Below are 24,991 nucleotides of genomic sequence, written 5' to 3' on the forward strand. Positions count from 1 at the left end.
AGTGAGTGAATTGGCCATCCAATAGCACCTGATGCACTTGTGGCGTAGTCACTTAAGTAGCCTCCCAGGAACACATCAGCTGCTAGGGGTGACCCAGGAGCCAGTAGAAAGTATCTCACATTCAGTGAGCTTGCTCCCATGAACTTCTCATCTCTCAGCCCGGACATGGGCTCTGACCAACCTCTTGTCCATGAAGGTATGTTTATAGAGGTTTCTTGCAGAACCTTCTCTCCATGTCTATGTCACTTGGCCAAACACTGACACATCCTGGCAGGAAGGTCTGAATAACATGACAAAAATTGTCCTGCTGTCTCAAGCCTCCTAAGTACTCTGAAATAAAGTCACTTATATGCCTTTTTAATTTACAAACTACACAGATGTTTTCATTCATATCACCCTATTTTTTTGAACCAAAAGTAGAATCTAGCAGATCCTTTAAGACCTTAATCTGTTCTTAGGCATCTAATGTTGTTATCTAATCATATCATTCATCCACTTAATTTGGCATAAAACTGAAAGTCTGTAGTGCTCAGTGTGACACTGAAGGCCATTTGCAGAGTGCTCCTTTGTTTATTCTTGGCCTCCCCCGAGACTAGTCACTCAAACTACGGAGTTAGGCCACCTCATATAAATACCTTTCACTGAATTCTCTCTCCCGTTCTAATCTCCATCTCTTTTCTTTTGCTGTTCCTTAAGCCAGGAATGCTGGAGCTGTAAAACTTTGCAGTGGTAGATCATTACTTTCTCAGTAAAAAGGCAAGTTCTACCCTGCCACCTTTTGAAGGAGCTGTCTAGTGTTTAAGCATTGAGAAGAGTGAGAAAGTGCAGACCCAGATGGCCTGTCTGATTAAGTTTAATTAAACACTTTAAAAGCGTACAGTAGCACTTGCTGCTTTGCCCCAGCGGCAGAGATCTAGAGGAGAGCCTCGTCCTGTGCCTCAAATATGTGTCTGTTAGTTTGTTTATGATTTTAGTAAGATATATTTGAAGCAGTTTCCTCCTGTAGTTAAAAGTTTGTGAACCACTGGCTTACAGTGTCTTGAACATTTCGTGCACTTGGCGAAGGCCTGGGGTATAGCTATTTTGAGTTGCTGTGTGAGGATTTTGGGGTTAGATGGAAAAGGATTTACTAAACATGTGGCTTTGAGGAACGACCCTTCTCTGAGCTTTAATTTCCTGATGTGTAAATTGGGAAGTAATACAACCTTCAGGGTTGTTGTGAGTCTTAATAATAATGTTTGCCAGGAGCCATGGGACAGGGACAGCTCCCTTATTGCAGTGAGTCAGTAAGCTGACTCTTTCTGAACTTTGTTGAACCCAGGTGCTCTTAGGTTGATTGGGTCAGGATAGTCCTTGATGGTAGCTCTTATTATTTTCTTACTGATCAAAGGCAGAACTATGTATTTAAAATAACTTTCACCAGGGTGAAAAGTAAGATATCTAATAAAAACTCTGCCTTTTTTTTTTTCTTGCATACATTTTTATTGTGCGTTGCTTGTACCTAGAGACACTGAGCTCTAGGTACTGGTGTAAAATGATGAGCAAAACAAACATGGCCACTGGCATAGAGCTCCCTGTAGATAGGGTTGAGATTTTTCTTAAAAAGCATTTTAGCCCCACACTAACACTTTCCTGAACAGGGGAACTGGAAAAGCCTCAAAACTTTCTGCCACAGAGCAGGGCCAAGAAGATCTGGGCCCCTTCCATTTCAAAGCAGGAATTCCTGCTGGTTAAAAGGAAAATCTCAGGAGTGGTGTATGCTCACATAACTTCCCAGTATGAAATTTTGAGGCAAAATGTAACCCTCTGTAAAAAAGAAAGTTCATATAATAAGGCATCTTAGGCATAAACAAGTTAAATGGGGTTGTTGGGGGGAAGGCAGGACTGCTGTGAAAGGTAACTGTTTTTGAGAATGAAGTTCTTTATTGCAGTATTTGTAAAATGAATCTGTTGTTTGAGGCCAATTTTAGGCCAGGGCATGTAAAGTCCCATCTTCAGTGTAGCAGACATACTTAAACAGATGCTTTATACCCTTGAGATACAGGATACAAAGAAAGGTCAGATCAGGGACATGTTTTGTGTCATGTGAAATCTCCTTGGTCTCTGTCAGGAGATTTTTTTCTGCTGAGTCAGCCTCCAACAGGTGCTGATTTGTGCTCACTTAGTTAACTGCAGTCTGCATTATGCTTCTGCAGTTTACTACTTATACATTCTGGTTCACGAAGTTAGAGGCTGAGAACAAGTGAAAAAAAAAAAAAGCCTTCAATCTGTCTCATAGTGTTCCATTTAGATTTTTTAAATATGTATGTACGTATGTATGCATGTACATATGTATTTTAATTACAGTTGACATTCAGTATTTATATTCATTTCAGGTGTACAGCATAGTGATTAGACATTTGTATAATAAATAAAGTGATCCCTCTGGTGTCTGGTAGCCACCTGGCACCATATATAGTTATTACAATATTATTGATTATATTCCCTATGCTGTACTTTACATCCCATGACTATTTTGTAACTATCAATTTGTACCTCTTAATTCCTTCCCTCTTTTTACCCATCCCCCAAACTCCCTCCTATGTGGCAACTATCAGTTTGTCCTCTGTATCTATGAGTCTGTTTCTATTTTGTTTATTTTGCTTTTTAGAGTTCACATATAAGTGAAATCATATGGTATTTATCATTCTCTGACTTATTTCAGTTAGCATAATACCCTCTTGGTCCATCCATATTGTCGCAAATGGTAAGATTTCATTCTTTTTAATTGCCAAGCAATGTTCCATTGTATATATGTATCACATCTTCTTTATCCAATTGTCTAAGGATGGATGCTTATATTGCTTCATAGCTTGGTTATCGTAAATAGTGCTGCAATGAATATAGAGATGCATATATCTTTTCAAGTTAGCATTTTGAATTTCTTTGGATAAATACCCAGAAGTGGAATTGCTGGGTCATAAGATAGTTCTATTTTTAATTTTTTGAGGAACCTCCATACTGTTTTCCATAGTGGCTGCACCATTTGCGATCCCACCAACAGTGCACAAGGGTTCCCTTTTCTCCACATCCTCACCAGCACTTGTTTTTGATTTATTGATGATAGCCATACTGACAGGTGTAAAGTGGTATCTCATCGTAGTTTTAATTTGCATTTCCCTAATAGTTAGTGATGTTGAGCATCTTTTCGTATGTCTTTTGCCACTTGTATGTGTTCTTTGGAGAAATGTCTATGTTCTCTGCCCATTTTTTGTTTGGATTGTTTATTTTTTATTATTGAGTTGTATGAGTTCTTTATATATTTTGGATATCAACTTCTTATTGAATGGATCATTTGCAAATATCTTCTCCCATTCAGTAGGTTCCCTTTTCATTTTGTTGGTGGTTTCCTTCACTATGTAGAGTTTTAGTTTGATGAAGCCCCACTTGTTTATCATTGCTTTTGTTTTATTTGCTCAAGGAGACAAATCCATAAAGATATTACTGAGACCGATGTCAAGTAGCCTACTACCTATGTTTCCTTCTAAGAGTTTTATGGTTTCAGGTCTTACATGTAAGTCTTTAATCCATTTTGAGGATTTTTTTGTATATGTGTAAGAGAGTGGTCCAGTTTCTTTTTTTTTTTTGCTCATCGTACAAGTTTTCCAACTCCTCTTGTTAAAGAGACTGTTATTTTTCCTTGTATATTCTGGCCTCTTTTGTTGTAGATTAGTTGACCATATAAGTGAGGATTTATTTCTGGGCTCTCTATTCCATTCTGTTGATCTATGTGTCTGTTTTTGTGTCAGTACTATACTGTTTACTGTATACTATCATAGCTTAGTAGTATAGTTTGAAGTCAAGGAGCATGATACCTCCAACTTTGTTCTTCTTTCTCAAGATTGCTTTGGCTATTTGTGGTCTTTTGTGGTTCCATATAAATTTTAGCATTATTTGTTCTAGTTCCAAGAAGAATGTTGTTAGTATTTTAATAGGGGTTGCATTGAATCTGTAGATTGCTTTGGGTAGTATGGTCATTTAAAAAAATAGTAATCCTTCCAATCCATGAGCACCGTACAGCCTTCCATTTATTTGTGTCCTCTTCAGTTTCTTTCTTAACATCTTATAATTTTCTGAGTACAGGTCTTTTACCACCTTGGTTAAATTTATTCTTAGGTTTTTTACTTTATTTTTTGATGCAGTTGTAAATAGGATTGTTTTCTTAATTTCTCCTTCTTCCTGTTCATTAGTGTATAGAAACACAATAAATTTCTGTATATTAATTTTGTGCCCTGCTACTTTACTGAATTCATTTATTCTATTAAATTTTGGTGGAATCTTTAGGGTTCTCTATATATAGTATTATGTTATCTGCAAGGAATGACAGTTGTACTTTTTCCTTTCCAGTTTGGATGCTTTTTCTTTTTCTTTAATCTTTTTTTTTTTTTGTCTAATTGCTGTGGCTAGAATGTCAAATGATATGTTGAATAGAAGTGGCAATAATGGGCGTCTATTTCTCATTCCTAATCTTAGAAGAAAAGGTTTTAGCTTTTCACCATTGAGTTATAATGTTTTTATGGCCTTTATTATGCTGAAGTTCCTTCTATATCCCACTTTGTTGAGAGTTTTTATCATAAGTGAATGTTGAATTTTGTCAAATGCTTTTTCTGCATCTATTGAGATGATCATATGGTTTTTATCTTTGTTTGTTTGTTTGTTTTTAAGGCAAGGCAACCCTTGGTTGACCTCACAGATTGCAAGGACCTTGTCAGTTTACAATCCCTTTTTTTTTTATTTTTTTTATTTTTTATGCCTATAGCACTTGGTCTTTCTAGGTGGTCTCCCATCCAAGTACTAATCAGGCCCGACCCTGCTTAGCTTCCGAGATCAGACAGAATCTGGCTCGTTCACAGTAGCATGACTGTAGACTTACCCTTGTTTTTTTTTGATATGATGAATGACATTAATTTTTTTGCAGTTGTTGAACCACCATATACTTGCATCCCTGGTATAAATCTCACTTGATGATGGTGTATAATCATCATATATATGGTGGTTGTTGAACCACCATATACTTGCATCCCTGGTATAAATCTCACTTGATGATGGTGTATAATCCTTTTAATTTATTGTTGAATTCGGTTTCCTAGTATGTTCATCAGAGATATTGGTCTGTAATTCTTTTTTTTTTTTTTGTATTTTCTATGTCTGGTTTTGATATCAGGATGTAATGCTAGCCTTGTAGAATGAGTTTGGAAATGTTCCTTCATTTTCAGTTTTTTGGAGTAGTTTGAGGGTAGGTATTAATTCTTCTTTAAATGTTTTGTAGTATTAACCTGGGAAGCTGTCTGTTCCTGGGCTTTTGTTTGTTGGGAGTTTTTTGATTACTGCTTCAGTTTCTTGATAGTAATCAATCTGTTTTGATTTCTGTTTCTTCCTGGTTTAGTCATGGTAGTTTGTATGTTTCTAGACATTTATCCATTTCTTCTAGATTGTCCAATTTGTTGGCAGTTATTCATAAAATTTGTTAATGATCCTTTGCATATCTGAAGTGTCAGGTGTAATCTCTTCTCTTTCATTTCTGATTTTATTTGGGTTCTCCTTTTTCTTGATGAGCCTTGATAGAGGTTTGTCCATTTTATTTATCCTTTCAAATAACCAGCTTTTAGCTTTATTGGTCTTTTCTATTGTTTTTCTAGTCTCTATTTCATTTATTTCTGCTCTGCTCTTTATTATTTCTTCCTTGTATTTGCTTTGGCTTTTATTAGTTCTTTTTTCTGCTTCCTATAGCTGTAAAATTAGATTTTTTTTTTTTTTAGTTAGATTGTTTACTTGAGGTTTTTCCTGTTTCTTGAGGTAGGCCATAAATTTTATAAAGTTGTGTTTTTCTTTTCATTTGTTTCAAGGTAGTTTTTGATTTCCTGTTTGATTATCTTCTTTGATCCATTGGTTGTTTAGAAGCATGTTGTTTAGTCTCCATGTATTTGAGTTTTTTTTCAGTTTTCATTCTGTAGACCAGCAGTACCCAACCTTTTTGGTACCAGGGACCAGTGCTCCTATGAGACTCTAATGCCCGATGATCTGAGGTGTAGCTGAGGTGGTGATGCTAGTGCTGGGGAGCGGCTGAAAATACAGATGAAGCTTTGCTTGCTCACCTGCTGCTCACCTCCTGATGTGTGGCCTGTTTCCTAATAGGCCACGGACAAGTACTGGTCCATGTCCTGGGGGTTGGGGACCCCTGCTGCAGTTGATTTCTAATTTCACACCACTGTGGTCTGATAATTTGCTTGATATAATTTCAGTCTTCTTGAATTTATTGGGGCTTGTTTTGTTGCTTAATATATGGTCTATCCTGGAAAATGTTCCATGTGCACTTGAGAATTATGTCTAATCTGCAGTTTTGGGATGAAATGTTCTAAAAGTGCCGTTAAGTTTATCTGGTCTAATGTGGCATTTAAGGCCATTATTCCGCATTAATTTTCTGTCTAAATGATCTATTCATTGAGGTAAGTGGAGTATTAAAGTCCTTAATTATTGCTATTAATTTCTGCCTTTATGTCCATTTATATTTGCTTTATATGCTTGGGTTTTTCTGTGTTGGACGCTCAGATATTTACAATGTTTATAGCCTGTTCTTGGATTAATCCCTTTATCATTATGTAATGTCTTTCTTTGTCTCTTTTTACATTCTTTGTTTTAAAGACAATTTTGTCTGATAACGAGTATTGCTACTCTAGTTTTCTTTTTGTTTCTATTTGCATGGAATATCTTTTTCCATCCCTTCACTTTCAGCCTGTGTGTTTTTGATCTAAGGTGAGTCTCTTATAGGCAGCATATAGATTGGTCTTGTTTTTTTAATCCATTCTGCTACCCTATGTCTTTTCATTGGAGCATTTAGTCCATTTACATTTAAAGTAATTATTGATAGGTATATGCTTATTGCCATTTCATTAATTGTTTTTTGGTTTTTCTTTCCTGTTTTTAATTCTCTTGATCTCTTTCTTTTTTTATTTGCTTGTTTTCTTTAGTGTTTTAATTGGGTTCCTTTCTCTTTATTATTTGTATATTTTTTGGAGGGTCGTGTTTACTGTGAGGTTCAGATATATCCATCTTTATCTATAGTAGTGTATTTTGTACTGATAGGCTTGTAAGTTAAAACACATTCTTAAAGCACTACCTTTTTACTCCCCCACCCACTCTTTATGTTTTTAAAGTCATGTTTTATATTTTTTTGTTTTATGTGTCCCCTAATGCTTATTGTAACTATAGTTAATTTTGCTACTTTTATATTTTAATCTTCTTTTTAGCTCTTTAAATAGTTGATTCGCTGTGTTTATTATATATTTGATTTTACCAGTGAGATTTTCTCTTTCCTGTATTTTCTTATTTCTGATTATAACCTTTTTTTTTTTACTTAAAGAAGACCCTTTATAGCCAGCTTAGTGATGTGAACTAAACTAAGCCAATTTTCCTTGTCTGGGAACTATTTTCTCTCTCCTTCATTTATAAGTGATAACCTTGTTGGATATAGTATTCTAGGTTGTAGGTTCTCTTTCAGCACTTTAAATATTTCTTGTTACTCTCTTCGGCTTCAAATTGTTGCTGAGAAATTAGATGATGATAGCCTTATGGGGTTTCTTTTGTATGTGATTTGTTTCCTTCTTGCTGCCTTCAAGATTGTCTCTTTAATTTTTTCATTTTAAGTACAATATGTCTTGGCGTTAGCCTCTTTGGGTTCCTCTTGTTTGGAACTCTCTGTGCTTCCAGGACCTGGATGTCTGTCTTCAGTTCCAGATTAGAAAAGTTTTCACCCATTATTTCTTCAAATATTCTTTCTACCCGTTCTCTCTCTTTTCTCCTTCTGGAACCCCTATAATGCAAATATTAGAGTGCTTGATTTTATCCTAAAGATCTCTTATACTATCTTCATTTTTAAAAATTCTTTTTTCATTTTATTCTTCTGATTGCATTATTTCCTCTGTTCTGTCTTCCAAGTGGATAATCTTTTCTTCTGTAGCAACTAATCTTCTGTCGATTCCTTCTAATGTATTCTTCCTTACAGTAATTGTATTCTTCATCTCTGATTGGTTCTTTAGTACATTTTCTAACTCTGTTGAAGTACTCTCTGAGTTCCTCTATTCTACTCCTAAGTTTGTTGAGCATCCTTATGACTCCTTCTTTGAAATCTTTATTTGGAAAGTTACTTATCTCCCTTTCATTAGAGTTTTTCTTTCTTCTTTTTTTCCTCCTCATTCCTTCATTTGGGACATATTCTTCTGCCTCTCTTCTTTTAATTGTAGTTCATTTTTGAAGTGAAATATAACTGGGTGTTTATTTACAGAAATCAGAGTCTCCCATAGCTAAGCATTTGTTTTCACAGAGTAACTTCTGTGCTAAGCAGAAAGTTTCCTGAAATACAATCTTAGTGTGTACATTGGCAGTCTCTGAACATCAACTGAGATTTTATTGGGCTTTATTATATGAAGTCAGGCCTGCTCAGTGGTGGAAGGTGCAGATTACTATCTCTTGGTTTGGGAGTGGGAGAGCAGTAGCATTTAGTGACCACCTGAGCAGGAAGTAAATATAAGGTGGCCTGGTAACCAGAAATTCTAAAATGGCCCCCAAAGATGACCCATCCTAATGCCCAGAATCTGTGACTATGACGAGAGGTCATTCCCATGATCATGCTATGTTGATTGAATGGAATCACATGAGCTCTTAAAAGTAGAAAGCTTTCTGTAGCTGGTGTCAAGAGGATGTCAGCGATTAGAAGCAAGAGTGGGTTTGAAGATGAGGAGGGATTGATGAAGAATATGGGTGGCTCCAGGCTGAAACCCAGCAGGGAAATGGGGTCCTTACTTATAAAGCTTCAAGGAATTGCATTCTGCCAACAACCTGAATAAACATGGAATTGTATTCCCCAGGGCCTCCAGAAATGGGAAGACCCTGAATAGAGGATCCTGTCACACTGTGCATCAGATGAAAAATTTGTGTATTTTTACACCATTAAGTTAGTGGTAATTTGTTACACAGCAATAGAAATCTAATACAGGTGGCAAATTCTATCCATATAGAGGAAAGATCTTCTGTCAGAGCCCTTCACTTCTGAAAACTTTGTGCTGACAATGTAACATGCTTTCTCAATTAAGCCATCTTCCTTAACTTATTTTGATATTTTGTATATTCTTTGTGGAAATATAGTATTATAATAACTTTTAAATTATTTGGACCATGATCCTTTATAAGTAGTAGTTTTCACATTGAAACTCAGTTCACTCACGCATAAAACTGAAAGAAAAAATTCTCCCACTTAATCCTTATGATGTATGATATACTCTGACATCTTTTTTATTTCATTTTTTTTTTTAATGTAGTTTATGACCTACTAAACCAATTTCTCTACTGGTTTTCCCAGATTTGGAAAATCATAACAGTTGTTATATATCCGTAGTTTGTTTGTTTTTTACTTCTTAAACTTTAAGAATTGCGTGTTATTTTTAAAATGTTACTGTGTTTAGGAAATACCTGTTCATGGTAAAAGTGGTGTAATGATTGGGAAGGGTCTTCATGAAAAGTCAGTGTCCTCCCACCCAGGGTCCCTGTTGTTCTTCCATGTTTCAGAAGAAACCACTATTAGGACCCTTGGAAGTGTGCACTCGTCCCTTGATAGGTAGTCTGCACATGCCAGCACACACAGCATAGCTCTTACCTCTGCCTATTTCCTCCATGCTCTCATTACTGACTACAATGAGCTTTCCCTTCTTTTAATAGCTACCTGGCATTCCTTTCCATAAACATACCTGTATTGACTCAATTAACATTGAAGCGCACGGGCATTGAGGTTATTACAGCTCTTTGCTGCTACAAACAGTTCTCTACAAACCTCTTTGTACATAAGTATGTACGTATGAGGATGATTTCCTAAAAGTAGAAATGCTGTATGTGTATGTGCATTTTTAATTCTTAGAGAAATTGCCAAGTTGCCAAGTTCACCAAGTTTACTTTCTCACTAGCAACGTATAAACATGCTTGTTTTCCCATACTTTTGTCAACACAGATATTATTTAATAATAAAAAAACCTTTTCCTATTGTTGATTATGGTTTATCTCATTGTAGTTTTTAATTTGTGTTTCTCATTGTGAGAGAGGTTAAGCTTGTTTTCATGTTTTAAGAATCACCTCTACTTTCTTTCCCATTTTTTTCTATTAAGTCATACTGTAATTTGAGGCTAGTTATAAACCTGAGCCCTACTTGACTCTTACCTCCTTATCCAGCCCTTCTTTAAATTCCTCCTGGCTTAAAAGTAAACAGACAAACCAGAACATTTCTCATGGCCCTGTGCCTGTTGCTATGAATCAGTTGGGCAGATTCACTTTTTTTTAGGGACCTGAGACTTCCAAATGTTTAAAAGTAGCTTTACTGGTAAAAGAAAAGAAGGCTCAGTAGGAGTTTGCAACAGAGAAGGAGGAGGTGATAGAGAGGGAGGTTGGACAATAACCCACCCCATGGAAGGAGTAAGGAAAGGAAGTGAAGCAAAAAGAAAGTCAGGAAGGTAAGGCTGGTGTCCTGCATTGACTGAGAAGTCTACTTGATAAGTCTGTTTAAGAGCCCTTCCAAAGGCAGTAAGTTCTCTTAAAAGGAAACGGGGAATGCCAACTTTTACCATGGGTATGTGGAAAGTTTTCTTTATATGTTTTTGGCAGCCTTGATAAAAGTCATTTAAATCAGTGAGTCTGATAGGCAAGCCAACCACTGAGTGACTTGAGTACGCAAAACAAAATATCTAAAAGTATTTGTCATTCCTAAGAAATAAAATCAACTGGGATTTAGGCCTACACAGAATCCAGGGAGTTGTTTTGGCATAATTAATTATAACATGTTACGAAAAAGAGATTTTTCTGATTTTTCTTTCTTTTTTTTTTTTTTTTTTACTGAGATTGCTTTACATTCCTTGTCATGACTGGAAAGTCTCTTGGTTGAGAACCAACAAAGAACTTCAGGAACACAGAGCCTAAGTTTTCTTCACACATTTGCATTTTCTCATTAGGAGCATTTACACCTTTTATCAGTAACAGTACTGTGGCCTGATCCTTGTAAAAGGGAAGAGTGTTCTCTGGAGAGCTGTGGCACAGAGTCCTATTCCCTTGAGGCCAGTACTGCTGCTTTTGGAAGAGCTAGAGAGTTGTCAGTGCTAGAAGAGTGGGAGAGCTGTCGGTGCTCTGGGCCTCAGAGAGGAGACTGCTGGCCCCTTGACTCAACTTGATCTTGACATTTCAACCCAGAAACTATATTTGAAGCTGTAGCCTTCATTTTGTTGCTGTTGTTGATCAGGCCAGTGTTTCAAATCCTCATTGATAGGTTGATAGGTTTTAACTGAGTTTGATACCAGTAACACGTTAAACTCTTTAAAGTTGTTGAGCTGTGCTTTGGTGAGTATTTTAAATGTATAGTGGTCCTGAACTCAACCTGTGTTCCTCTTTAGCTGGTGACAGAAGGAGCCTCTTATGGGAGCTACGTTGGCCCCACAAATCCTGCTCATTTTCTCACTCTTATTGGAGAAGGAGTCAATCAAAATGAGGCATTTGTTGGTTTGTATTTATGTAAAACAATAGTAAGTAGGTTTTTAAAATGTCCTTGAAACTTCATCATCTAATAGAGCAGACTTTTTCTCTGTTATTGGGGGGCATGCTGAGGCTTGGATATTACCTGCTCAGAGTGTCTCGTGATATGTTCTGTGGGATTGGAGAGGATGAAATGAGGGCAGGAACATGGATAGAGGATTCTGAAACTATTTCTGTTTCCTAATGAACAGAGCAAGGGTTTGGGACTGTTGTCGCCATCTTGCAGGCTTAATGCTCTGCTGCAAGTACAAACAACTGTATGTGAGTTCCCTGTGATACACCTGATGGGAGATTCATGAAGTGATCACAGGTCCTTGTTGTAGGCTTTGTTCTGCTCTGAAGCTCTTCCCCCTTACCTCCAAGCTGTCCCTCTATCATGCGCATGTGATTGTTACCCGAGACTTCGCTTTTTCACAGGAATTACTTACAGATCAAAACAGGAGTGAGAGGCCATTTTCTTTTGATTTCAGCTTCTGGTCTGAGACCTGCCTCCTCCCAGGACACTGACCCTGGAGGGCCTCATTCTCCAGATAGAACCATGCTTTCCTCCCATAGGGTTTGCCTTCCCTTCAGAATATAGGAAAATACATATGGTTTCGGGAGATCACGTCCTTACAGAGATAACAGGGAGGGAGATAACTAGATAATTCCCTCTCCTTTATTGGTGAGCATTACACTCTTCCATCCCTCTATATGGGAAAATTTCTTCTATACCTTAGTCCGAGCTACTAAACTTGATTCAGCAACACAGAAGAAGTAGAGCTTATCCCATAGCAGTGAGGGGACAAGGATCTGAATATAGCTGAACATTCCTGTCCTCCCTTCCTCCAAGGTCTACCTGGGGAGGCATGGTGATGACTCTCACTTCTCTATAATACAGCCTGACTAGCTTGTGGCTTTTACGTTATATTTCTAGCCTTGCCTACAGATGCTAAACAGAGCTGGTCACCCTTGGAAATAAAAGAAGGGAGCAAGAAGTTCAAGAAGGCTTCTTGTCTCAGAAAGGGGTTAGGACTGAATAGCAGAGAACAGGCAGATTAAAAGCTCAGGACTTCAGCGTGGCTACCCTCAGCCCACTCCCCCATAGAGAGTAACGGTAAAGGCCCTGTGTGCTCATCTCCAGAGTCTAGACAGTGGACCCAGTACCTGTACTCTGGCCAGGCTGGGGCAGAGGAGTCCTCAGGGGTAGAGCCTGGGATGGCTGCCTGAGAGGAGGGTGCAGGAGAAAGCAGAGGAGGGTGGCTTACACAATGGAAATGTAACAGTGTAATGACCACGTGAGTCGTGAGACCCCCCTTCATTTTGTTTTACGAAGAATCATGACAAGGTAGTGGCAGGTTATTTTGGGGATGTCATTTTCATGTATCTAAATAAATTAAACATTATAATCTTTTTTTTTTTAAATTAGTTTTATGGTGACATCGGTTAATGAAATCCAATAAGTTTCAGCTGTACACTTTAACAGTAAGCCATATATATGTTTACACTGTGTGTTCACCTTCCAAATAGATTTCTTTCTGTCACCACATATTTGACCCCCATTACCCTGTATAGCTCCCCCCTCTCCCCTACCCTCTGGTGACCACTAGTCTATTGTCCATGACCATGAGTCTCTGTTTGTCCTGTTCATTTGTTGCTTTTAGGTTTATAGCCCACATATAAATGATATCATGTGATATTCAGCTTTTTCTGTCTAGCTTATTTAGTTTAGCATGATTATCTCGAGTTCCATCCAGGTTGTTGCAAATGGCTGTATTTCATCTCTTCTTATGGCTGAGTAATATTCCATTGTATATATGTACCACAGCTTCTTTAGCCATTCATCTATCATAGGACACTTCAGTTGATTCCATGTCCTGGCCACTGTGAATAATGCTGCCATGAACATTGGTGTGCAAATATCTTTTCGGATATGGATTTTCAAGTCTTTGGGGTAAATATCCAGTAGAGGGATTGCTGGATCATATGGTAGATCAGTTCTTAGTTTTTTGAGGAACCTCCATACTGTTTTCCATAGTGGCTGTACCAATTTGCAGTCCCACCAGCAGTGTATGAGGGTTCCTATTTCTCTGCATCCTCTCCACCATTTGTTATTACTTGTCCTATTGATTATTCTAACAGGTGTGAGATGGTATCTCATTGTGGTTTTGATTTGCATTTCCCTAATAGCTGGCGATGTTGAGCATCTTTTCATATATTTGTTGGCCATTTGTATGTCCTCTAGAGAGAAGTGTCTGTTCAGGTCCTTTGTCCGTTTTTTGACTGGATCATTTGTTTATTTGTTGTTATTAAGTTGTATGAGTTCTTTGTATATTCTGGATATTAGGCCCTTATTGGAGGCCTAATATATTGCAAATATATTTTCCCATTCAGATGATTCTCTTTCCCTTGTTGACGGTTTCTTTTGCTGAGCAGAATCTTTTTAGTTTGATGTAGTCCTATTCATTTATTTTTGCTTTGACTTCCCTTGCCTTTGAGGTCAAATTCGTAAAATACTATTTAAGTCCAAGGTCCTTGAATTAAGATCCTGTGTTTTCTTCTATGCATTTTGTTGTTTCAGGTCTTATATTAGGTCCTTAATCCATTTTGAGTTAATTTTGGTGTGTGCTGATAGACAACAGTCTAGTTTCATTCTTTTGCAGATGGCTTTCCAGCACCATTTATTGAAGAGGCTTTCCTTTCTCCGCTGTATGTTTTGGGCTATTTTATTGAAAATTATTTTCCCATATAAATATGGGTTTACTTCTCAACTCTCGATTCCATTCCACTGATCCATGTGTCTGTTTTTTTTTGTTTTGTTTTGTTTTTTTTTGCCAATACCAAGCTGTTTTGGTTACTGTCACTTTGTAGTATAATTTGAAGTCAGGCAGAGTGATGCCTCCAGCCGCGTACTTTTTTCTCAGGATGGCTTTGGCAATTCAAGGTCTTTTGTGCTTCCATACAAATCTGATGATTTTTTGTTCTATTTCTTTAAAAAATGCCAATGAAATTTTGATGGGGATTGTATTATATATCTGTATAATGTTTTAGGTAATAAGGTCATTTTAACTATGTTGATTCTTCCAATCCAAGAACACGGATTATCTTTCCATATCTTTGTATCTTCTTCGATTTCTTTTAATAGGCTCTTATAGTTTTCATTATATAGGTCCTTCACATGTTTCATTAGATTTATTCCTAGGTATTCTTTTTGTTGCAATTGCAAAAGGAATTATTTTTTCCACTTCTTTTTCTGACGCTTCGTTATTTGAGTAGAGGATCATTATGGATTTTTGAACATTGATTTCGTATCCAGAAACTTTACTGTATTTGTTTATTGTTTCCAGTAGTGTTGTTGTGGAGTCTTTAAAGTTTTCTATATAGAGAATTGTGTCATCCGCAAATAGTGACAGTTTGACTTCTTCATTTCCTATTTGGATGCCTTTTATATCTTTCTCTTGCCTGATTGCACTCACTAGGACCTCTAAGGTTATATCGAATAACAGTGGCGATAGTGGATAGCCTTGCCTTGTTCATGATCTTAGAGGGAAGGTTTTTAGTTTTCAACCATTAAGTATAATGTTGGCTGAGGGTTTGTCATAGATGGCCTTTATTAAGTTAAGGTACTTCCTTTTATACCCATTTTGTTAAGTGTTTTGATCATAAATGGATGCTTGTCGAAGGCTTTTTCTGCATCTATTGATAATAATCATGTGATTCTTATTTTTAATTTGTGTGGTTAGTGTATCACATTAATCAATTTACATATGTTGAACCATCCTGTGCCTCTGGGATGAAGCCCACATGATCGTGGTATGTAATCTTTTTCATATGTTGCTGTATTCAGTTTGCTAGTATCTTATTTAGGATTTTTGCATCTGTGTTCATGAAAGATGTCGGTCTGTAGTTTTCTTTTTTGTGTTATCTTTACCAGGTTTTGGTATCGTTACGTAATATTGGCCTCATAAAATGAGTTGGGAAGTATTGCCTCCTCTTCGATTTTTGGAAGAGTTTGAGGAGAATAGGTATTAAATCTTCTTTGAATGTTTGGTAGAATTCACTGGTGAAGCCATCTGGTCCTGGACTTTTTGATGATTGTTTCAATTTCCATACTACTGATTGATCTATTTAGATTTTCCAGTTCTTCTGATTCAGTCTAGGAAGATTGTATTTTTCTAAAGAGTGGTCCATTTCTTCTAGGTTATTAAATTTGGTGTTATATACTTTTTCATAATATTCTTGTATGATTCTTTTATTTCTGCTGTGTCTGTCATAATTTCCCCTTTCGTCCCTGATTTTGTGTCCTTTCTTTTTTTTTTTTTTAGTGAGTCTAGCCAGGGGTTTTTAAAATTGTATTAACCTTCACAAAAACCAGCTCTTTGTTGCATTTACATTTTCTTTTTTGTTTGTTTGTTTTCAACTTCATTTATTTCTGCTCTAATTTTGATTATTTCTTACCTTCTGCTGACTTTAAGCTTCATTTGTTCTTCCTCTTCTAGTTTTTTAAGAGGAAGCGTTAAGTTGTTGATTTGGGCGTGTTCTTGTTTTTGGCATAGGTCTGTAATGATATGAACTTTCTTCTTGTGACCGCTTTTGCTGTGTCCCATAAGTTTTGATATGTTATACTATCATTATTATTCATTTCTATGTACATCTTGATCTCTCTTTTATTTCTTCTCTGACTCTGTTATTCTTCGGTAATATGTTGTTTAACCTCCATGTATTTGTATTTGTGGTTCTTCCTGCTTTCTTTTTATAGTTGATCTGTAGTTTCAAAGCGTTATTATCAGAGAATATGGTTGGTATGATTTCAACCGTCTTATATTTGTTGAGCCTATCTCTATTCCCAGTATGTGGTCGATTCTTGAGAATGTGCCGTGTGCACTAGAGAAGAATGTATAAGCTGCTGTTTTGGGATAGAAGCCTTTGTAAATGTCAATTATGTCCACTTGGTCTAATGTGTCATTTAAGGATGTTATTTCCTTATTGATTTTCTGTTTGGATGATCTGTCCATATCTGACAGTGGAGTATTCAGGTCCCCTAGTATGATAGTATTTTGTTCTGTTTCTCCCTTTAGTTCTGTTAGTAATTGCTTTACATATTTCGGGGCTTCCTGATGGGGAGCATAGATATTAATAAGTGTTATGTCTTCTTGGTGCATGATCCCCTTTATCATTATGCAGTGTCCATCAGTATCTTTCTTTACATTTTTTATTTCGAAGTCTATTTCGTCTGATATTAGTACCGCTATTCCCGCTTTTCTCTGAATGCCATTTGCTTGAAATATCATTTTCCACCCTTTCACTTTAAGTCTATATTTGTCTTTGGAGCTGAGATGTTTCTCCTGGAGGCAGCATATAGTTGGGTTTGTTTTTTGATCCATTCTGCAACTCTGTGCCTTATTGGTGAGTTCAGTCCATTTACAGTGAGGGTGATTATTGAAATATAAAGTCTTTTTATAGCCATTTTATCTTTTGCTTTTTTGTAGTTCGGTGTTTCCATTGCTTCCTTGTCCTTATGCTTCCGTTTTTTTCTTTTTTTTTTTTTTGGTTGGCGCTTGTGGGCTTTCCCTCTGGTCCTTCTTGTTTTATGTTATATATTTCAGTTCTGAATATTTGGTGTGTGGTTACCATTACGAATATGTAAAGGATAGTTATATATATAAAACTGTGTGTGTGTGTGTGTGTGTGTGTGTGTGTGTGTGTGTAAATAAACAGTCTATTTTCTTCTGTGCATGCCTTATCTCCATTCCCCTTTGTGAATTTGGACCTTTGAATCCTCCCCTTTTCAGTCATTTTATCTCAATTTGTTCCTATGTATGCTGAACGTTCACTACTATCTTGCTATAGCAAATCTCTTCTTATTGTTTAAGCTTATAATGCCCTTTTCTTAGTAAAGGTTGCACTCCTCTACTTCTATATGCCTGATTGTCACCTTACTCCTAATAATGTATTTTTTTTTTTTTGTCATATTGTTTTAGTTGAGCTGACCCCTTTCAGTATTTCCTGTAGTATAGGCCTCATAGTGAAGAATTCCCTCAACTTTTGTATGTCTGGAAAGGTCTATTTTTCTTTCATATGTAAAGAAGAGCTTAGCTGGATACATTAATCTTGGCTGGTATTTCCTTTCACTTAATAGTTTGAATATTTGTTTCCACTCCTTTCTGGTTTATAAGGTTTGTGCTGAGAAGTCTGACGATATTCTAATGGGTTTTCTTTTATTCGTTACCGTCTTTTTTTCCATAGCTGCCCTGAGAATTCTGTTTTTGTCATTGAGTTTTGATAATTTTAACACAATATGTCTTGGTGAAAGCCTTTTTGGGTTCAGATAATTGGGTGTTCTGTTGACTTCTTGAATTCCAAGCTCCAGCTTATTTCTTAGATTTGGGAAATTCTCATCAACTATTTGTCTGAAAATGCTTTCTAACCCTCTTCCTTTTCCTCCCCTTTGATGATGTCCATTATTCTTATGGTTTCTTTTCTGATGGTATTAGCTTATTCTTGTATTTCTCTTTCATTATTTTTTATTTTTCAATTTCTCTCTTCTGATTTATTTCTAATTTTCTGTCTTCGATATCACTGATCCTTTCCTCCATTTGGTTGACTCTGTTTCCCATGCTTGCTATTTCATTTTTCAACTCTTGCCATGTGTTTTTAATCTCCAGAAGTTCTATTCTGTTATTTTTGAAGGTTTCAATCTTCTTGCTGAAGAACTCATTGTGCTGATCTAGTTGTTTTTTCAATTCTTGAAATTGTTGATATGAATTGTTTCGGATCTCACTGAGTTTTTTCAGAATTACCATCCTGAATTCTCTGTCATTTATGTTGCATATTTCTCTGTCTTTCAGCTTATTTTCTGGAGATTTTTCTTTTTATGAAATGCCATGTCATCTTGTTTGTTCGTGGTATTTAATGGACTGTTTCTTCACCTGTGCATTAATGGATGTGTATTCTGCTTTATTTTTCAGAAAGAAGATTTATTATATAAAGGTCTCCCTTTAGCCTGTTGCATATAAGACATTTTTCTTTTAATTTCTAGTAGGTGGCATCTAATCCTCTTGGATCCCTGCTTTGTATGATAAAGCTTTAATAATACCTTCTCCCCTCCCCCTTATAGATGTTTAATCATGCTGGTCGCTCTTAGTCTCAGTCCCTGTCAGGGTTAATGACAGTTTTGGTAGCATTTGCTCAGATTCCCCTGGCACTCTGTGGTGTTCGGTCTCGGAAGATATGGGGGGAAGGGCACTCTGGGTTAGGAGATGGGGGCTGTGGCTCAGCCTCGGTTTTGCAACTGTGGCTGGTAAAAATCAACTGTTGTTTCTCTGCTGTCCCTGCTTCTCTGCTTTCTGCTCTGATGACTGGGCCCTCCCACCAGCCAGGTGGATCTCACAGTTCTCCCAGGCAGGACTGTTAAGGGACCTCGCTGCACCTTCTCCCCTCCCTTTCCTCCTACAGGGAGCTCAGAGGGCTGCAAGAGGCAGCTTCTTTGTTTCTCCCAGTCTACCGCCCGACACCTGGGGTTCTGTTCTGTTGTAGCTCTTATGTGGAGATCCCATTCTCAGGCATGCTGTTGTGCAGTTTGTGTGTTTTTTTGTTGACTTAAGGGGAGAGATCTGAAGACATCTCTCACTCCACCTTGTTTCTCAAAATGAACATTAGAATTTTAAGAGCTTTGACCAATACTTCTTCCAAAGAAAATATACCCAATATTCATATGCACATTTTGTTAGAAAATAAATATTGATCTTTTGTTACTCAGGACGTGCTAATTGCAGGATGTTGCATGATTTTAGCATGGTAACATGTAATTCCTTGGATAAAATTTCTTTAAGTTAATTGGATTTAAAATGTTTACTCCCTGTGCTGAGGAGCAGGAATAGTGGTCCAGTGAACACCTCAAGTGCCGGTCATGATTCTCTCCAGGAGAAGGCAGAGAGGGAGAGCTTCTGGACAGTGGTACTGCCTATCTTGGTGGCTCCCCTTAACGGGTCCTGTAGCTCTAGGGCCAGGATGAGAGTACGCCTCTGGAGGTGGCACTTAGCAAAAGTGGAGGCTGGGCCTCAGCTGAGGAATTGTGGAGCAAAGCTTGGGGCCACTAGAGTGGTCCTGGGGAAGGTAGGGAGGTGATGTGGGCATGCTCTTGATAACAGACTTACATTACAGTTGGCCCTCCATGTCCATGGGTTTCACATCCATGGGTTTTGCATCTGCAGATTCATTCAACTGAGGCTTAAAAATATTTTGGAGGGGAAAATCCTAGAAAGTTCCAGAAAGCAAAATTTGAGTTTGCCATGTGCTGAGCACTGTGCAGAATTCACGTAAAAGAAGTGATGTGTAGGCATACCCTGCTGTAGCCTATATGCAAATATAAGTTATATACAAACACTATGCCATGTTATATAAGGGATTTGAACACCTGTGCATTTTAATATCCTTGGGGGGTCCTGGAACTAATCCCCCCAGATAACAAGGAACGACTATACTATTTTCATGTGGTTTAGGATGTGTGGTGCAGATGCTCATTCAGGCTAACTGTCCTAAGGAGGGAAGAATGCATTTACATGAATATGCATGGTATTGTTAGGACCATGGAAACTCAGGAATCTAAGTCTTCAGAAGGCCTAGCAAGGGCCCCACAGAGGCTGAAGTGGGAGGCTGCAGGACTCTAGTGGTGATTTTGTATTCTTAGCTCAGCCACACTCCCTGTTGCTATTTCTCTCTTTCCACTTCTCTTCCCATTGTGGTACTTCCTCACCCTCCTAGATTTTTTTTCTCTAATTTTGGCTTATTCATGACCTTTCAGAGCCCTAGCTCTATCTCATGACCTCTTGCTACATGTTCCTTCAAGTTTAAATTTTCTCGATTATTTGTTTTGATTAGAACTCTTTGGAGCTTTCTCTGCTCAGCCCCCTCCACAGGTTGAGCTTTGGATAGGTGGCCCTGTGGTCAGGTAGTCTAGTCTCCCTTTTGTATAACGAGTTCTGGCAGGGTAGCATGAAGTTGCGAAAAGGAGAGAGTGCTTACATACGGCCAGCCTTGATTAGGATTATCCCAGGGACCAGGTAAATGAGTGCTGGCAAGGAAGCAAGGACTGGCAGGGTTGTACCACACTTTTCTTTTGTTATCACCATACACCTTATCGTACATGGTTTCTTGACTGATGTATGAACTAATTAAATTTAGACACTTAGGAAATAAATGACCACTGAGTCTGCAGGAGATGTTCCAGTCTCAAATATTTCCTGGCTATACTTTTACCCACATATGAGAAAAGTGCTGTTTGATTTGTTTAGTCTCAGCTTGTAGAGACCTAGTACATGTTACTCACTAAGCAGTAGGAAATAGCCGACATTCTTAGATCCTCTCCCCATTACCATTCAGAAGAAGATGGTGTTCTTGGTCCTCATGGCTATTTCCTGAAAACTAAGAGGTGTGTCATTGCAGGCTGTGGGTCCTCCGTTGGCATCGGCTCCAGTGTCTGCCTTCTCTCGCACTTCTGTCACGCCTTCCAATCAGGATATTTGCAGGTAACAGTTGCTGCCGATGCTACAGTGGTTCATGTGCATCCCAGAAGTAAGCAGTAGTGTCTATAGGTTCTCAATTTTCCATTAGTTTGGTCATTATGCCTTTGTACTAACAGTTGGTCCAGTTTTATGTGCTGTTTGCTCACCAAATTACCACGAGTCTCATTTCTTCACTTTGATGTCTGTTCTCTTTTAAAATTGTTTTTACTTTCTGTGCTTTTATTCCACTGTTCTCTGCATGCAGTTCCAGTGCAGTATTTTCTGATTGTTGTCGTCACAGTCCCGTGCAGTCTGCTGTTGTCTTGAAAGCTCCTCAATGCCAGAGTTCTCTGACACAAGGGCTCACTGTGACAGTTATCTGTAAAGACACATTACAGGCGTCAAAGAGAAATTCCTATGGTTCAGAATGGGTCCAGGCCTTGAAGCCTGCTAAGAATACCAAAGCCAGAAGAACACTAAAGTTCTCAAAGTCCCTTAACGATGTGGGTGAGAAGGCCCAGGATGCTTTGGAAAGTTTTGACTTTGTGGAAAGAACTTGTTCTGAAGGGAAATTAATACTCTCTCAAGATCCATGTCTCAGAATTAACAGGTTCCATCATAAAGAAAAAAGAACACTGAATAGCAAACCTCCTGGCCATTCCAAACATTCTTGTGTTTCATCTCTATCTGCCCATCATTCAACTGCCTCAGAGGTGGAAGGTGGCAAGGGGGGCATGCATGTCCCTCTTTTGGAAGAGAAAGCGGATGGCGAGGCTGTGTCCAGAAGACGGCGACTGCTCAGGTACCTGTTCTCGCTCTCGCTTGGCTCGAGTGCCAGCAGCCTGCACAGGTTCCATGAGCTGGAGAGCTGTACCACTCACCAGCATACTGCCAAGTCCTCCAGTGGGCTGGCAGGGAGCATGGGCTTCGGCTCCAATGAAATGGGAGATGATGACGTCTTTGAGGACAGCACATCCACAAAATCGAAGAGCAAGGTCCTGCGGGCACCACTCTGCTCAGTGGAGAAGGACAGTGACCTGGATTGTCCTTCTCCCCTCTCTGAAAAATGCCCCCCCATCTCTCCTGTGTCCACATCAGGGGATGCCTGCAGGTTGGTTTGCCAAGAACCACCATTCTGGCCATCTCTGCTCACCACATCTGTGTAGCCTCATCTTGCTTTAATATGTGAAGTTTCAGGAAAATGAATTGATAGGCAGTTGTAGACAATTGTGGATTAATAGTTTTCTCCAGAAGAATGGAGTATTGATATCATTTGAAAAATCAGTGTCTGTGAAATAGGTCCCATGAGTTTCATAGATGATAAAAAAGGAAGAAGCTACACATATTAAAGGTCAAGCTAACTCTTCTCAACTAAAAATAAGTAGACTTTGCAAAAAAAAAAATTGAAAAAGTTTTCTGGCTTGATGGTCTAGATTTTAAATACTGGCCTCATGTTTACCCCTCGCTCCACCTACACCATGATATGTGTGGGGAGAGGCTCTTCTTCTTTCCTTCTTTTTAACTTGGATGCTACCTCTACCCAGATCCTAGCTCCAGTTCCCACCTTTACCTCCTCTATTGTGCAGGATTCTTCTCTGGCCCTCCAAATCTTTCACAATTTACTTTTTGTCACCACTCTTATGCCTTCCCCATTTTAATCTTTCCCCAGTCGCTCCTCCTTAGGGCCAGCTGTTATAATTTCTAACAATTGGATCAGAAACCCCTGTCACAGAAACAAATAACTGAGAGCCTGGCCAGGACCAGAGCCCAGCTCCTTTTAAGCCAGGTGTCTCTACCTGCTCTCCAGCTGCTGGAAAAGACCCTTCTGTTTCTCAAAAGTCTATTAAGATATTGAGGTTAGTAGCCAAATCCTGTTGCATGTACCCTGCACCTTTAGAATGACGAATTATTTTAAATTCTCACTTACTGCTATGAGTGGTCCTGCATAAAGAAATGAAGTTGCAGTACCATATAATGTTTTGTTTTTTTCTTTTAGGTCCAGGAGAGGTACTGTGATTTCTCTGTTTACTCTCTGAGAGAGGACAGAAATGTGTAGTTGTGGTATATGGAGGTGAGGTCAGTGATTATAGCAAAAAGCAAATTCCATCATCTTTTTAAGTCACTGGTATTTTTGGAAGGTAGAGTGCTGGCTCTGTTTTATACAGAAAAAAATTTCTAATTATTTTAACATCTTAAGTTCTGGAAGTTGCTTCCATGTTGCCTTAAATTTGTCTTTCAGTGAAGTTCTTGAATCTTACCAAAAACGACTGCTTTGTCATTTTTTATATCATTTTCCTCTCTGATGACAAATGCCATCCAGACTTTCCATGTTAGTGTGGTAAGCTAGAAATTTTTAGTTTGTAGTAATTGTCTTCATTTGTGTTTGTATGTTTTTGTGCTTCTAGTCAATTCTGTGATGTTTATTTCTGAAAGTTTTCTTTGAGGGGTTGACCTTCCACTGAAGGGTCATCTTCTCTGTCATGTAGCCCTCCTCGTAATGACTGGCTTTCCTCCTGCCATAGGATCTGTCACTGTGAAGGGGATGACGAGAGCCCTCTGATCACCCCCTGCCACTGCACAGGGAGCCTCCACTTCGTGCACCAGGCATGCCTGCAGCAGTGGATCAAGAGCTCTGACACACGCTGCTGCGAGCTCTGCAAGTATGAGTTCATCATGGAGACCAAGTTAAAGCCTTTGAGAAAAGTATGTGTAAGGACGCCCTGAGAAGTACTTCAGCCTTGCTGAAATGAGTTCCCTTGTCAGAATTAGCACCTTGGCTGGACAAAGCCTTCTCTCGTGTTCTTTTCTTTAAGAAGTGGAAGCTGGTATATGCATTCATGTAGTAGAGATCATTGTTCCTGGTACTGGTTTCCAAGGCCCTCTTCTCAGGAAGAAGCTCTTTCTTTTTCCTTCATACTAAGACTGCCTGCTTATCTGTGTCATTCATTTGGTCCTTGACCACAGACTGTTTTGTGACATTTTAGTCAGCATTTTAACTTTATATGTATTAATTGTTCATGCTTTGCCTCTAATTAGGACCATATATTAGAGATTAGTATCTCTCCCGGCACAAAGCACAGCATAACAATAAATTTGTTTGTATATACCTGTGAAAAGTATTTCCTAGATGAGAGGGTGGAGTTGGTGGGAAAAGAAAGGAATTAGGCATTACATGAAACGCGGCTCTCTCTTCAGGCCCCATGTCCTTGAGGAACCTTGTCCTATACTCACATTTTTTGTAAACATTGTTCAATGTCTCTCTCTATGCCCAGAACATAAGGTTTTATCTGGAACAATAAAAGACTTGTCCTTATATCAAACCCCTAATATTATGTAAATTGCAAGAGGAATCATGTCATCAGACAACAGCACATTACAATGCCAATTAAATGCTAACTCACCAGGTAATAGAACATATCTAACATTCAGAGAAGGAAGTATTTGTTGTGAGGTCACTCTGTGAAAGTAGAGTGGTGATAGTATCATAGAACGTTTGGGTGTTTAAGCAGTTCTTGAAAGATAGTAGGATTTAGAGGTGAGTTGAAGGGAGTTTACAAAGGTCAGTTGTCTCTGGATAAAAGCATATACCAAAAAGGCAAGGGTGAGCATTTCTGGGGAGTGTGAGAGGCTTGAACTGAGTTTGTCATAGGAAATCAGGGAGCAGGGGAACATTTTAGGAAGGAAGCCAAATGAAGATAGATCGAACCATAGCAGAAAGCAATCTGGACATTAGAGAAGGCCAGCACAAACTACTTAAAACTGTTTTGCCCCATAAAAGCCTTATCATTTATTGGGTACCTACTCTGTGCTGCTCTCTCAAGTGAGTCTTCTGGCACTTTGCCCAATTTAGATAATTGATGAGGCTCTACTTTCATCTTGTTCTGCATAGACCCATCTGGAAAAAGGCT

At 38.2% G+C, this 24,991-nt stretch overlaps 1 protein-coding gene and 1 pseudogene across 7 annotated transcripts in view; one reads left to right on the forward strand and one right to left on the reverse strand.

Annotated features, from left to right (window-relative positions):
* MARCH8 (membrane associated ring-CH-type finger 8) overlaps positions 1–24,991 on the forward strand; it is a 118,947-nt gene that overhangs the window by 88,849 nt on the left and 5,107 nt on the right. For 6 of the 7 annotated variants that reach the window (XM_011355439.2, XM_023527984.1, XM_023527983.1 and 3 more), the window contains 2 exons: positions 21,025–21,107; positions 23,606–23,786. In XM_011355439.2, the coding sequence (XP_011353741.1) occupies positions 21,025–21,107; positions 23,606–23,786 (264 nt within the window). Of the gene's footprint in view, positions 1–21,024; positions 21,108–21,348; positions 22,195–23,605; positions 23,787–24,991 lie in introns of all 7 variants that reach the window. The other variant, XM_023527988.1, reaches the window with a different exon arrangement.
* On the reverse strand, positions 4,790–4,908 carry LOC111736575 (annotated as a pseudogene).

Source organism: Pteropus vampyrus, unplaced genomic scaffold (assembly GCF_000151845.1).
Source record: "Pteropus vampyrus isolate Shadow unplaced genomic scaffold, Pvam_2.0 Scaffold20, whole genome shotgun sequence".
Classification (NCBI taxonomy): Eukaryota; Metazoa; Chordata; class Mammalia; order Chiroptera; family Pteropodidae; genus Pteropus; species Pteropus vampyrus.